Consider the following 15,203-nt stretch of genomic DNA (forward strand, 5'->3'; position numbering starts at 1 on the left):
TGGGTGATGCATTCGTAGTGGACTGGGAATTTCCACTCTTGCACGCGTTCCCACCAATCCCCGTCATCATATGTCACCAGAAGGTTGAGGAAGTTCAGGAAATCCATGATCTTGATTGCCCCGCATTAGGCCAGGAGGACATGGTACCCAGACCTTCTATACGTGTCCATCAGCCCTCCATCGTGTCCATCAGCCCTCCATTCTGTCTTCCCCAGAGAGTAGACCTACTCTCACAAGAGGGAGGTCACCTTTTTCATCCAGGAATCGGAACACTGAATCGTAATGCCTGGTTTCTGAGAGGCTAGATAGAAAGATCGGGACCTCCTGCAAGACGTTATGGAGGTGTTGCTTTTGGCTAAAAGACCAGCAACAAAGGAACTATGCTGGTGCAGTTGGAGCAGGTTTTGCAGCTGGTGTAGAGCTAAATATATGGATACTTTTCTCTTGCAATACACCTGCACTGCTTTCTTTTTTACTGTACCTAGCCCACCAAGGGATGCAGCTGGCCAGTGTTAAGGGATACTTGTTGGCGTTATCTATTTTAAACGCACACCAGAACAAGGCTCTTACTTTAAGATGCCTATTGTCCTACAATTTATTTTTTAATGGGATCTCCTTTTGAACCTCTCCATTCTTGTCCTCTGGTTTTTTACTGTGAAAACCATCTTTTTTAGTAGCCATAACTTCTGCTCAGAGTGAGTGCGCTACAAGCTTTGTCGTGCAAACCACCATTTACTATATTCTCCAAGGAGAAGGTAGTTCTGAGGGTACATCCCTCCTTCCTTCCCAAAGTGGTGTCTGAATTTCATCTGATACAGAAGATAACGCTAACAACTTTTTATCCACCTTCACCATTCTAACGATGAACAGAGGTTAAACACTTGTCCCGAGAAGGGCTCTTAGCTTTTACACTACTAGAACTACATTAATAGAACTCCAAATGTCAGACAAGATGACCAATTATTTGTTATCCCGGCCACAAGTTAGGCTAAGCCGTGACCAAACCATCTCAATCAAGTTGGATCCTCCTATGCATTTCGAAATGCTACTCCATTGCTGAAGAAGATGTCCCTGACAATCTAAGAACCCATTCCACCCCGGGAGTTGCAACGAGGTGTACCAGTGCAGGACATTTGCAATGCCACAACTTGGTCCTCACCCGATACTTTCTCAAAGCATTACTGCTTATACACGCTGTTGGGCCAGGACACTATTCGGAAGAGCATTTCTGCATATTTCCAGCTAATCAAAATTGTACAAAAAAATCCACTTCTCCTACCTCCATCTACAAAACTGCTATGGGGGTCTATCTAAGATGAATCTGTGGGAGGACACAATCCATTAGAAGAACAAATTACTTAGTCCTGGTAATGTTTGTTCTGATGGATGTTCCTTCCACAGATTCCTCATCACCTTCCCAGCCTACCCCTCTGACTGTGGGTGAATGTTTTATTAATTCTCTCTTTCAGTGCCCTTGCGGGCTATCTAGTCCTCAAGACGGCTGAGCAGAAAGAGGCAAAAATGAGGAACTGAGGCCACGGGCGGCATTGTGCATGCTATTTATACTAGCATCAACATCACGTCCTGTCGTGGGAATGGCAACCCTCGAGGGACATCGACTCGTTGCCACACACCGCCCTCTGCTGTCCAAAAAAGTTCAGAGACGGCAAAGCTGGCCATCTCTCAGTTTAACCTTCATTCTGATTCTGTTGGCTGTCTCCATGACCACCAGTCTGGTTTCAGAGCAGCCAGAAGCACGGAAGCTGCTCTCCTGAACATCCGTGTAGATTGACTCTTAACATTCCCTCTGTCCTCATCCTACTTGATCCCTCTTCTGCCTTCGACACAGTCAACCATACCATCCTGCTCAACCGTCTCCTTGAGAACCTGGGTATCACTGATCAGGCTCTGGCCTGGCTGACCTCCTTCCTCTGCGATCGACCCTCCCAGGTCCAACTGGGGTCCTTCCTATCATCTATCTTCCTCTCTACCTGTGATGTTCCCCAGGGGTCTAACCGCTCGCCCTGGCTTTTCAACCAATACCTGGCAACTCTCGCCCACTGCATTGCCATTCTTTGCTCAAATGTCCAGTGCTACGCTGACAACACAACTCATTTTCAGGCTGCCCTCGGCCATCTCCTATCCCTCTCTCATCTCTGATTGCCTAACTGCCATTCAGAATTGGTGTGCCGCCAATGATCTTTGTCTGAATGCCAGCAAGACAGAGATCCTCCTCATCGGCACACCTTCTCCATCCTTTCCCCTCTCTCTGGCTGGCCTCACTTGGCCCTCCTCCTATCCCCACCCGCGATGCTAAGAACCTCGGTGTCATGTTTGACTCCACATTTTCCTTCTACGCCCACATCTCAGAGTTCTCTAAAAAGTCAAACTTCATACTGCACCTCCTCAGAGGTACTCTTCCTTTCCTCTCCTTCCCCCAGAAGCTCACTGTCTCCCAAGCTCTGGTTCCATCTAGGTTGGACTATTGTAACAGCCTCTTTCTAAATCTAACTGCCTCTACTCTTTGCCCTCTGCAACTAATCCAGAACAGGACTGCAAGACTTGTCCTAGGCCTCAAGCCCTTCGATTGTATCTCTCCAGCTCTGAAATCTCTCCATTGGCGCCCAGTAGATGGAATGATTAAATTTAAAACCCTCGGCATTGTCCACAAGGCTTTCTGGGGCCTGGGTCCAAAATACCTTCAACTATCCCTCTGCAAATATCTCCCCTCTCGAGCGCTTCGATCCTCTACCTTTAACTCCCTCAGGGTCAGTCGTTTTTCAAAGAAACTAGCTGGGGGTAGATCGCTGTCTTCGGCTGGGGCCTCCCCGAGAAACAGCATCCCTGCCACTCTAAAACATGAGGAGCACCATCTCCGCTTCCGGAGGCACCTCAAGACCTTCCTCTTTGCATCTGCCTTTGCCCCCCTCTCCCCTGCTGATCTGCTCTCTTAGCACTGTGCACCTGGCCACCCTCTGTCCCCTGGGCCCAGGTACCTTCTCACCCTGCCACCCTTCTGCACTACCTCACGGCCACCCCTTGCGCTGGGGACTGTATCTGTACCCATACAGTCCCCCACGCCCAATTTTCTTCTTTTTATGCACTTATCAGATTTACCCAGTTCTGCTGCCGTAAACACAGCACTTACCACTTGTTGGCTGCACTACCCCTGTTTATTGCTCCATTATCTATTTATTTGTATTTATTAGTATTGATCTGTTCTACTCTGCTCCGCACTTTCCACTCTCCCCCTTCCATGCACTTTTCCCCTTCCCCTTTCCCTTTCCAATGCACCTGCACGTTCTCAATGTCACTAGGCCTAGTAAGATTTTTGTTTTGTTCTCCCCTGTTCCCCTCCCCTCCCTTGCCTTGTCGCGCTCTGAAACACTTGTGTATGAGCGCGATACAAATAAAATATCATATTGTATCATATCATAGCAGGATACAAATATTTTCTTTAGACATGAGGTGGACCACCTGGCTCCAGGGCTCTTCTCTATACCCTGAAGCACCGGATAAGGTGATCAACCTGCCTTTTCAATGCCGAAGAATAATTGTGCCCTACCATGGACAATCACTTCAACAAATCTAAAACGAACACCATAATGACCAAAACCTTGTCTGTATCTTTCAGGCAGGCCCTGACAAAGCCAGCGTGGTCTACCTTGCAGCAAAGCCTCCACAGCAGCACCAGATTTTTATAAAGGTCCCTTGACTTTCCAGACCTCTGTGAGACCAAAAGTACTAATCTACTCATCTGTTTTTGGGAAGCCACCTCTACTTTTTTCCAGCCTTGTACACAGACTTTTGTCAGTTTAGGCCTCATCGAGGTGTAACTCAGAATGTTCGCCAGCTAGGTTTTAAACCAAGGAGGCTTACAGTGGGCAAAATGGTCCTTGTTCACTGGTAAGTCTACTTGCCCAGATGGCTATTGGAGTCAGACCTCCGTTTATGATTCTAGTGGGACTGGGGCTTATCCTATTTTGAACCCCTGTGCAAACCCATTACTCTATCCAAGAACCTAAGTTTTCATCCACCTAGAATGAGCAGAACTGTATGTTGTCATATATTTGGCCATGGCCTCTAACTGACGAATAGAGGGATGGAGTTTTCAGAAGCAGATATGGCCGGATGCTTAAATTATGCTTCTAATCTACACCTGACCGAAAACCTACAGAAATGTCCGGTGGAATTTGGAATTTTAATGGGGTGGCCCCCACTGAATTTGAAACTGACAAATGTTTGAATGTATGCTACCCTGCAACTACCTTAAAACCCTGAAGACCTGCACCCAAATGTGGTCAGCGTATGAATCGTAATGAGCCGTTGAGGGCTCCGGAAATGCACAAAAAGAAGCACAAAGTCGAATCACGCAAAAGCTGTCAGTCTGCAAATTTCCTAGTCCAGGTTAGACAGCAAGCTGTGCCATTGTTTTCAAACGCTGTCCTTTTTCATCTTGCCCAGACAAAGGTCCTGTCTTATGCTCTCTTCCATTAACCAGGTGTTAGCTGAGCTGCTAGACCATATTGGTCTCTGTTTTTAAAGCGACAAAAAAAAGAAAAAAAAAATTAAAAAAAAAAAAAAAACACACCCAGTACACATCATGGGAAAAACCGGACCCTCTCTCCCAAAGCAATGCCTTTCTCCTCAAGTGGAATGACATCTTTCTGTATTGTATGTATTTCCTTCTCAGCTTCCCAAACTAGTACATAAATTATGGCTCAGTTGTAATTGTAGGATGATACTGATTGTGCTATTCGGGTCAAATAGGAACGTGTACTACGATATCTTCTATCCGGGCCTATTGGTGAATTGCAAACAAATGTGGTAACTCCATCCCGTAATACACAGTTCATAGGTACTGTCCTGGACTCCCAGGAAGATAGTGTATCTACCTTCAGAAAGATGTAAAACACTAAACCAAGCAGTCAATCCTTTTCACATCAAATGTGGTGGTGGTTTCACATGTTTCTAGGTTGCATGTACTCTTACCGTGCCCTCATCTATCGGAATATTGCAAATAAGATGTATAAGCACAATTCCAGAAAGAGCAATTTCTCCTTTCCTAAAGCAGACCCTTGCTTTGTGGTTCAGTCTCCTTCAAGAAGTTTCCTTTCCACTTCCCATAGCAGACCTTTTTGTAACGTCTGATTTGTTTGAATATGGAGGGGCGCGGGCAACTTGGAGAGATCTGTAGATTGACGCTATCTGGTTACCGATTAATATTTCTAGATCTCGAGGCCTTTTTCTTCCTGTTGTACAGGGCAGCAGAATTCACATTTATGCCTCCAAAATGACCACAATGGTTTATATCAACGGCAGGGAGGCATTTCTTTAAACCTCTTATCATGGAGGATTTCATTTTAGATGGAGATGAGCATAACCTTTTCAGTAACTCAAGTTGTGGATGAAATCAATGATGGGCCAGATAACCTGAGCAGACAGAGCTCGGTCCCACATGAACGGTCTCTTCCTGAGATGCAGTCAAAAGGATTTTAAAGAAATGGGGCTTTCAATAGATTTACATCTTCACAAATCAAGTGTACATATACCCAGTATTTGTTGTGGGTGGTTAACGAGCAGCTGTCTCTACAGCATTCTCTGATTCTCAAACTACAAAGCAGTTCACTTTATGGTGTTCTGCCTCTAGCTCTTCTCAGGAATGTTGTAACAAAATTCAGAAAAGTCTCTCCACATCAGATAATAATTGTCCAGTATTGGTCCAACCGAATATACATTTTTGATTTTAGCTCTGTACCTATACTGAAGTCTTCCAGCAAGGCATAATCCTGTTGTCGCAAAACAATCACTGTGCTGGGGGGTATGGTTCCTGAAGATCTAGTTTCTGGTTATTTCAAATTGTCTAATGAAGCATAATAATTATATAAGAAGCCTGAATACCATAAATGAGAACCCACACAAATAGAAATAATTCTGCCATGTATTGCTAGAAAATGGGATCAATCCACGTCTTGTCTTGTAGATGCTATTCTGACTTTCATATCTCATCTTGTTGCTACAGGTATTCCTGTAAAATCTTGTAAAGCATACTTTGCATCCATTGGGGCTTCCAAGAATGTCAACGGACACCTTGCTTCACTTGAACGAAATAGATAAGACCTTTTGAAAGATGGATTACTCAGACTTTATTCACAAGTAAACATCATATATGCGGCTTCAATGTGGCCCCCATCACTTTTGTATGCAAACCTTTTGAGCCTGTGGTTTTGGTGGGTATCAGTTTGGTTACCATCAGAACAGTATCTTAAAGCTCTTTTTTGTTTATTAAGATGGAACAAAGTTGATAAGCAATCAAGATTGTTTGTTACTTACAGTATTCTCATGGAAAGGAAGAAATAAAGGATTGACAGCTCACTTCATGGAAAATTGTATAACCTTTCAGAAGCTTATTCTGATTGTTGCTATTTGTAAGGCTGTCAGTGAGACTATGCCTCATGCCTTCCCTGAACACCATGAGGGGTCCTTGTCTATGCCCTCAAGTGCAAATAGGTGGCATAAAAGCAAAGTGGAAGCAGTTTACCGTTCACTTTTAGACTCCTGGGCGTTTTCTATACATTGGGAGGTGGATTAGGGGCATGAAGCGGGAACACAATTCTCACCGGCCATGCATTCCTCCTCTATCTTCAAATACCACATTGTTTTACACCTGCATGAAATTTTCATGCAGACATAAAACAAATGGATTCCTATGTGATCCACCTGTATTAGCACCTACTAAATGCAGGTGGGTCCCATAGTAACCCATTGTAAATGCCATCTGGAACACGTAAATGCCAGTCAACATTTTACACTATTACACATTTTACACTATTTGCAAAATGAAATGCAAAAAGCAAAGGCAATTTCACCTATTTTTACTCTTTGCTTTTGCACTCGTTTTGGAATTAAGTATTTTATAGAGGGGTTCCTGACAGCACGTCAGTTCGAACGTTTGCGGTCCTCTCCCGCCAATTACCAATTTTGTTATTGTGTTCGAGTCCAGTTCTGTGGTGGATGCATAGTTCGGGAGTCGATGTTAAAAAAATATTTTGGAGTAATATTTGAATTCCTTATTTTATGTATATTTTCCACCCCTTCATTTTATGCTTGGAATTTGTCCTATTGATAGGACTGAAGCGGCAGTGACACACGAATAGGTCTTGCTTATTTACTTGCTATGGTGACTGCTGTATTCTTGGTGGTTCAGTCATACAATTGAACTTTGTGTGGTTTAATGGTAATTGGCATGAAAGGACTCACCTAACAGAAGCTGGACGTGATGGGAGGGGAAGAACTCAGCTTAGTTTAATAAGCTAGCTCTGGAAGTGCTATGTTAGCTGTTTGTATACATGACCAACTATCAGCTGGCCTTTCTCCCACACTTCTCTAAATGTATGTAGCATGTGATGCTAATTCAAATCAATGCTTACCTGGAGCTCATCAGATTATTTGTCCCCTCACCCCCTCTCGAATCTGGATTCTTCAGCAGGCACTCCACCATTTCTCCAATTTACGCTCATGTCTCAAACCTATTTTCAATACTTTCATTCCTCGATCTCTTGGCTGCCTTTGACGCCATCATCCCTCTCGTCTCGTTTGCCAACCTTGGCTTACAGGTCACCGCTATCACTTGGATTTCCTCCTACTTCTCCGGCCACTCCTCCTATCCCCTGGAACACTTGCATCTCCTCTGCTAGCCACCTCCCAGTAGGAGTCCCACACGAATCCCAGCCTGGTCCTTTCTTCTCCACTTTTGACACCACCCTTGTCAATCTTATGTCATCCATCTTCTCCTTCCACTTAATACAACTCAATGTTCTTCTTCACCTCCTTTCTGCCAAAACTGTCCTTTTGATCCCCATCCGTCTCATCAATCCACCACTACATTGTACTTCAATGCCTAATACTTGGACATCAACGGTCTCTCAATTTTAATGCCTCCCCTAGCCCACCCACCCAACCACATCATTTCCCAAACTTCTCAACCCACCTTGTCTTTAACCTCTTGTTTTCTTCTGCTAACGCCATCCATTGCCTCCATGTGGGCTTGCTCTCCTTGCACCACTGCTCCCTCTTAAAATATGTTCTGTTCATATTCCAAGCCCCACATGGCCTGCCTCCCACCCCGCTATCGGGCAAACTCGATCTTTTGCCACTCCCAACCACTAATTCTGCAGACCCAAGCTCCCCACAGCCACTGTCCCTTTGCCAGCCAGATCTCCCGCCCTCTATCATTCCTTGTACACTTCCTGACCCCTACAGCTGGAACTCAATACCCCCTTAGTTCAAAGTTATAACTAAAGTCCAGATTTTCAAGACATCATTAAAAAAGCACTTCCTCTCTGTAGAGGGAGTGCCAGAGTCATACAATGCAATCGCCACCCCGTAATCATGATGCGCCAGCCTCATAGGCATAACTGATAACATTTTACAAGATATATATATCTATCTGTACTTTCTCACCACCAAAGCACTCAGTGATGGGAATTCGCAGTTTGCTATTGTTGTATCTGATAGAAACACTATGTACTCTTCTTTAATATATGCAAATGCAAAAACTAAAGGGAATGAAAGACTAAAATGCAGTACTTACGTAGCGGTATATTAGGTGTTTTGACATGTATGTCAGCCTGAATCCCATATATATCTTACAGGCTGGGTAATGGGATTGACAACTGAGCCCATCCACAAAGAAGCAGGATCTGGTGAAGAGTTAAAGATAAGCCCGGAGATGCAGAGCAAGATTGCATCATTAAGGTAGTTAAGACATACAAATACTGTGGTTTCCAACTGTTTAGTTTACATGGACAATGATTGAGCTGCGCTTTTGATGAATAAGAATGTTTCCTTTTATAAGTAACTTCATGAAGTGTTAGAAGCCCGTTACGTCAGATTGCAAACCGTTATATGCTTGCTTGTATTAAAAAGACCTCACTTGCTGGTTGTTCCAAAGTACACAACCTCGATCCAGGAACTTGAAGTGGATGCTGTGTAGAAAACAGCGCCTGCCCTCAGCATTAATAGTAAAGACTGCAGCACAGTATAGTCTTCCAACGTATTTTGTTTCCTAAGGCAAACTTACATTTAAGAAACAACTCTACCTGATTGACCTTAGATCTCAGAGCTGCATTTCTTTTAAGGGTTGCTGTTTTTGGGGGGAAATTTGTGTTTCATCTTACTGACTGCTTTACAATACGAATTTGATGTTCCAAGACTTGTTCTGTTGCAATTTCTGGGGGGTGTAGGATATAATGGTTTGGAACAAGGCTGCAGTCAACAATGACTTTATTTCTTCACCAACCATAAGGCATGTCTGAATCACGCTAGTGGCCGTAGTCCAGTTTCACTTTTCTAAAACGACCCAATATTGAAAAATATTTTGGGTTCATCAAGCAAAACTTTACGCATGGGGGCCAAATTACTACCCTCTCTACCCTTAAAGGTGCTCCCTGTGATGTTGGGGGCCTGCTCTCAGCACTCGATTTCATCTCTCATGTAATGATTTTTCCCTTTTGCATTTTTGTGGACATTGACAGTTTATGGCTAAGCAATGGGGTCTACGAAAAATGTTAAATGGTGATGGTTCTTTTTTATGTATTTAACTGTGGTGTTTTTTCTGATATTAAGGACCGAGTTGGACCAGCTGCAGTTCAAAGTCCTGCAAGAGCGTGACAAATACCAGCAATCTGCACAGTCCAGCACAGCTATTTCTGCAGTACCCGTGTTTAGTGTGAATGACAAATTCACATTGAACTCTGACGACGCGAGCTATAGTCTCATCCTTGAGGTGCAGATGGCTATAGATAATGTTCTGGTTCAGGTCAGACACCTTGTTATATTCTTATTTTGCATATATTAAAGGGACGCTCATACCCAAAATATGTTGTTTCGTATATCCTTCATTTAAATACAGCATCTGGTGAATCAAAAAAGTTCTGTCTGCTACTGGGGCTATCATCTTCCAGTTGGAAGGGAGGAAAAATACTCCTGGCGCACTCTGCAAAACTAAGTCTGTCCACGCCTGAAATTAAAGATTAGGCAGTGTGGGCTCATTGGAGCTCATGTTCCTGGTTCGTATAAATGTAGGACATTTCACTTTCTAAGTGCGTAGCAATTTTTTTAAAATTGAATTACAAGTTATTTTGCAACTTCTTTAAACCTTCTGATTTTATATAGATACGTTTTACAGTAAACCTATTCTTAGTTTGTCATTGCACTTATAATGATTAAGATTCGGTGTACATTTTAATAATTTTCAGGCTTTTTTTAGCTACTAGACTGTGCAAAATATCTGTGAATGCATTATTAGTATTACTAATGTGTTATTACTTACATACTCTTCATTAGTATACCTCTTCCTGATCACGTTACTTAGTAGTTTAGGTAAAGTTCATGCCCTTTAAAAATAACAAATATTCTAGTGTCTCCCCTTCCCCTGAATCATTACTTGGGGGGGGGGGGGGGGGGGGCGTTTGTTAAGCACTTCACGCAGCCTTATGGTCTTCTTTGAACTCTAAGGTGAAGAGATCTAAATGTTCAGAGGTTGGGAGAAGAATTTGGTTCTATCAATGATTAGCACCTAGGGTTGATGCTGCATCCAATCAGCTACCTCGGATCGCTGGCTGAATCACATGATCCAGGTTTGCATTGTGAGCGCCTGCCCCACCATCTTGCCGCTGCTTCCCCAACCAATCTCCTCTCCCTCCGTCCCCTTCACACACCACTTACCAATTCCTCTGGCTGTGGTTCCACTGCCACCACCACCACAGATTCAGTATACCAGGCCGTAATAGAAATGGAAGTGGGGGTCCCCATGGAACCCTGCCTCCCATTTCCATGGTGGCTATATTGGGTATTTGTTTGAATTAACGCTCATCCCGTTATTTGTTTGGGTAGCACGCTCATCCCGTTCATTCAAACAAATTGATTGCTGTTAGCACCCCGGATTAAAAACCTGGGGTACCAATAGCAATAACACTCGAGCCCCAGGCTGTTACCAACCGGTCCGGTTCGCAGTGTGTTATTGCTTGGATTAACAACACAGGCGCTTCATAACTAGAGCTCTGGAAGATGAGATCCATCCTGATGGTTCCAAAATAGAGCAAAGCACCATTAAGCAAAAGCTGCTGTTAGGTTCTGCAAGTAGAGGCCCCCTGTTGCCTGATACATCAATTAGTCTTTTTGTGAAAATATCCACATCGTTGTGATGGTAGTAGATGCTGTCCGTCCTAGGCGTCTGACCACAATATTTTCAATTTGAGCCAAACCCTCCTGATTAGCACACCAAGCAGTAGTACCAATGGTGGAAGTCTTTTATTATGCTTGGTTGTTGAGGAGGGAATGCAAAGACTGGTTTAGGAAGGACTGAAAAAAAAATGGGAAAGCAAATGATCCTCCCCAGATTCATAAACTGTTAAAATATCCACCAGCCAGGCATGCATCCTGATCGCTTTCATTTTGTATGTTTAAAATCAGAGGTAGCAAAAATATCTGCCCTTCCTCTCCTTCCTTCCATCCCTATTCACATTTAGTATGCCCAGTGCTCTTCCTTAAGATGCAAGACTCGATTATCACCATTATATTATCGAAAGTATCACTTTTGGCGTCTACCCCTAACTTTCCAAAGGAAATTGAGATTGCATGGTCTAGGGCATGAAGTTGCAGGGACAATCCAGTCGCTGCACTGTAGAGATTGACTTGTGTTTAAACACTCAAGAGGCAATGTAGATACCCCCGGTCTGGAGACGTGACCGCTGCTTTCCTGTGATGTGCGAGCGTATCATCTATAACTGTATAAAAGAGGCAGCCACTCCATTATTGATATGTACATTTCAGTGGGGTATGAGGGGTTATTGCCTTTGAAGAGGTGGGGTCTTCAATTGATGTGAATGCCAATGCTGAAATACAAAAGCTTGGTTCATTCGAAGTCCAGCAAACTACTAATCACACATTACCTGGTTCTGCGCTGGTACTTCACAAGACAAACATTTTAACTTTGTGTTTTTTTAACTTTTATCTGAAGGTTTTTTTAACTTGTTGGCATTGTTGGTTGTACATTTCACTGTTTATAGGTTATATCTTAAACAGTTTAGAAATTGCATGTCACCCTCTTTGCAATATTCCCAACATGGATGACTGTATGGTTATGGTCTACAATGTCACAGTCTATACAACATCTCTAGCTAAACACCAATATTGCGGAAGTCAGTAATGTCATTGCTATATGTCTTTTCCAGAACGGATGCCTTTACTGTAGGTGTTTGCACTGCCAAGGTGTGCATAGCTTTCCCGGTGTAGATTCCTATACAGTGGGGTAGGGGAGATGCTGGCCCTGTCCACTCATGGCTTGTTTGGTCTATCAAGTTAATGTGTAGGAGTGAGGGCGGTGGAGTGCGCAGGAAAGGGGGATGAGATGTCTCCCGGGTATCCCCCGCATTTATACATATGAGTTGGATCTTATTGTAGTGTATGATATTCTAGCATTGCTAGCCCTCAATGTGGAGCCAAAAACTACATGAAATGTATTTTCCAATATTAAACAAGATTACATGGGAATCTTGTTAACTGACAGTCTACTTTAAGCATACTTTCCACTCTCTCTCTAGTGATTTACCATTCGCATCTCCTTTTCCTGCGGCTTCCATCTGTTTCCTTTTGGCGGCTTTTGTTTTTACAGTGGCCCTGCGGAATTGCAAACAAGTTACAAGCATGGAAGAATAAGCGGAAGTAATGTAGTAATCGACACAGATGGTCATAGGCTATGCATAAATTGTCACATGTCCTTTTCCAGCTACTGTTTCGGACGGTTTATTAAGTATTTATTGCAAGTTTTAGACATCACTCAGGAGTGTCTATAAATACTTCTATTCTTTCTCACATTTATTCATTCAAATGATGGGTTCTTTAAATCAAATGTATTCATCACTATGTCTGCACGGATGTCCAGAGGAAACCTTGATAATTCTGATGTGGATGTTTAATGAAATGTATTGCTATTTATAATATGGTTTATCTCGAAAACTGGAGATCAGTAGTGGTCTGTTTGACTTGCATGTTGGTTCGGATGTCGGGGTGAGGAGATTGCATGTGAACACTGGCTGGGGATGTGAGATTGCATGACAACATTTTTTGTACAGTATTTGACCCATACACTACAATTGATCCTATTACTTAAATGCTGTATCTCGAATACATAATCAAGGACTTAGTTGATACTTGCATGATGATAGGCTGGCCTAAGGGAAGGGGATTGAAAATACTGGGTTTCAGTGGTGCTGTTAATATGTGTTGTAAACATGGGGGAACCGTGGCTACCTGAGTTTGATTTTGGTGATATACTACTAATGGTTCAGGATTCTCCAACTGTTCAGGGTACGCATTTTTCGTGGACATGGAAGGTAGATACTTTTTGGTTTGTGAAATTGAGGTGGTTTTTTTGTGAGGGATTATATAATTTGGCGTTTATGATAGGATGATGTTTATTTGGGACTCTGACCAGATCGAAATTAATGGCGATGTGGTTTGAGTATCACAGGGCTAAGGATAGTCGTTAGGACATTATATCTATTAATATGATTGAGGGGGGAGTGTCTTTACTGTGATTGATGAGTTTTGAATCTGATATAGATGTGGTGAGGTTTGTCTAATATATGGGTTTTTCGTCTGATTTAATATTAGTATAAAATGTTTGTTAGTTTATAGGAGAGGTGTCCAGGACACTGGACTGGTTAAAATGTTATACTTAGTTTGTAAAATATTTCTGTTGTTGCTGACTTGCTTCTATTTCAGAAGGGGCGGGGGTAGGTTCACATCTGATTATCACTTGTCAGGGTTACTATGTTTGACTGAGGCGCTTTTGACATGAACGGTGGGGCGAAGAAGATGGCCAGTGACCTACGTGTGGTTACATGGAACGTTAATGTATTAGACAATTCCAAAAAAAGGATGAAAGTTATGACCTATTTAAGAGAACTGAAAAGTGACATTTGTTTTAGTCAAGAAACTCATCTTCTTAAGGATGAAATTGAAAACCTTAAAGGTTGGGTTGGGAAGGTCTGTGGCTCCTCCTTCTCCACGCGGTCAAGGGGAGAAGCGATACTGATTCGGAGGAATTTGCCAATGAAGGTATTACCAGAACTGTCAGATCGAGAGGGAAGAATGGTGGCACTACTGGTTAATTTCCAGGTATGTATTGTGGCTTTGTGTAATATTTATGCCTCATCTGTGGATGATGGATCTTTCTATGGGAAAGTAACTCAATCATTACAAGATTTGGGTACAGATAATATCATTCTAGGTGGTGATTTTAACACTGTTTTAAATAAAGATTTGGATAGAAGTGTATCGGTGAATGGTAAGCAGAGTGATCGTCACTAGCTATCTCTGAAAAACCTGCTTGAAGAACATGCCCTACAAGATTGTTGGAGGTTGGAACATCCATTTAATAAAGAATATAGTTTTTATTCAGGGGCACACTCTGTTTATTCTAGACTTGATATGTTACTGACAGCTGGGAAAATGACTGAGAATCATAGAGCAAGTGAAATGGGTACTATTCTACTGACTAATCACGCACATGTAACAATGTGTATTAAAATGGTTTGTGATGAACAGAGGCAATATACTTGGAGAATGAATACTGCAGTCTTACAAATGGAAGAGGAAGTGCAGAAATTGAGGAGCGAAATTGAATTTTACATATCTGAAAATCATATGGGCGATTTGAGGCCAGAGACTGTATGGGAAGCCTTCAAATGTAGCATGCGTGGCTATTTGATTAATTTAACGTCTGGTTTAAATAAGAAACCTGTTACTAGGCAAAAGGAACTGGAAATGAGAGTTGGTGTTTTGTCTAAGAGGACAATGGCAGATCTCTGTGACTTGGTTGGTATGGCTCAATTGTTGAAATTGAAAAAGGAACTGAAGAATATAATTGAGGAGCGGACGGAACGGAAATACCACAACTTGAAATGTGTGTATTTTGAGAAAGGAGAGAAATGAGACCACTGGCTAGCCTACAGGCTGAAAAAGAGGGAGTCTTAACGTTCTATTACGTCTATTCAAGACAAAGATGGACGAATAGCCTTCCATCCGGAAGAGATCAACAAAATCTTTCGGGACTTTTATGTAGATTTATGCCGGAATGAATCCGATAAGAATATTGGTGGTGATGACTTTCTTGAGAAGGTGAATATTCCCAGACA

At 42.7% G+C, this 15,203-nt stretch overlaps 1 protein-coding gene across 4 annotated transcripts in view; it reads left to right on the top strand.

Moving 5' to 3' along the window:
• Window positions 1-15,203, top strand: part of BBS7 (Bardet-Biedl syndrome 7) — a 1,458,886-nt gene that overhangs the window by 544,104 nt on the left and 899,579 nt on the right. For all 4 annotated transcript variants that reach the window (XM_069631158.1, XM_069631157.1, XM_069631160.1 and 1 more), the window contains 2 exons: window positions 8,655-8,757; window positions 9,628-9,820. In XM_069631158.1, coding sequence (XP_069487259.1) covers window positions 8,655-8,757; window positions 9,628-9,820 — 296 coding nt within the window. The remainder of the gene's footprint in view (window positions 1-8,654; window positions 8,758-9,627; window positions 9,821-15,203) is intronic.

The sequence above is a fragment of the Ambystoma mexicanum genome, chromosome 6q, assembly GCF_040938575.1.
Source record: "Ambystoma mexicanum isolate Mex_15411 chromosome 6q, UKY_AmexF1_1, whole genome shotgun sequence".
NCBI classification, from domain to species: domain Eukaryota; kingdom Metazoa; phylum Chordata; class Amphibia; order Caudata; family Ambystomatidae; genus Ambystoma; species Ambystoma mexicanum.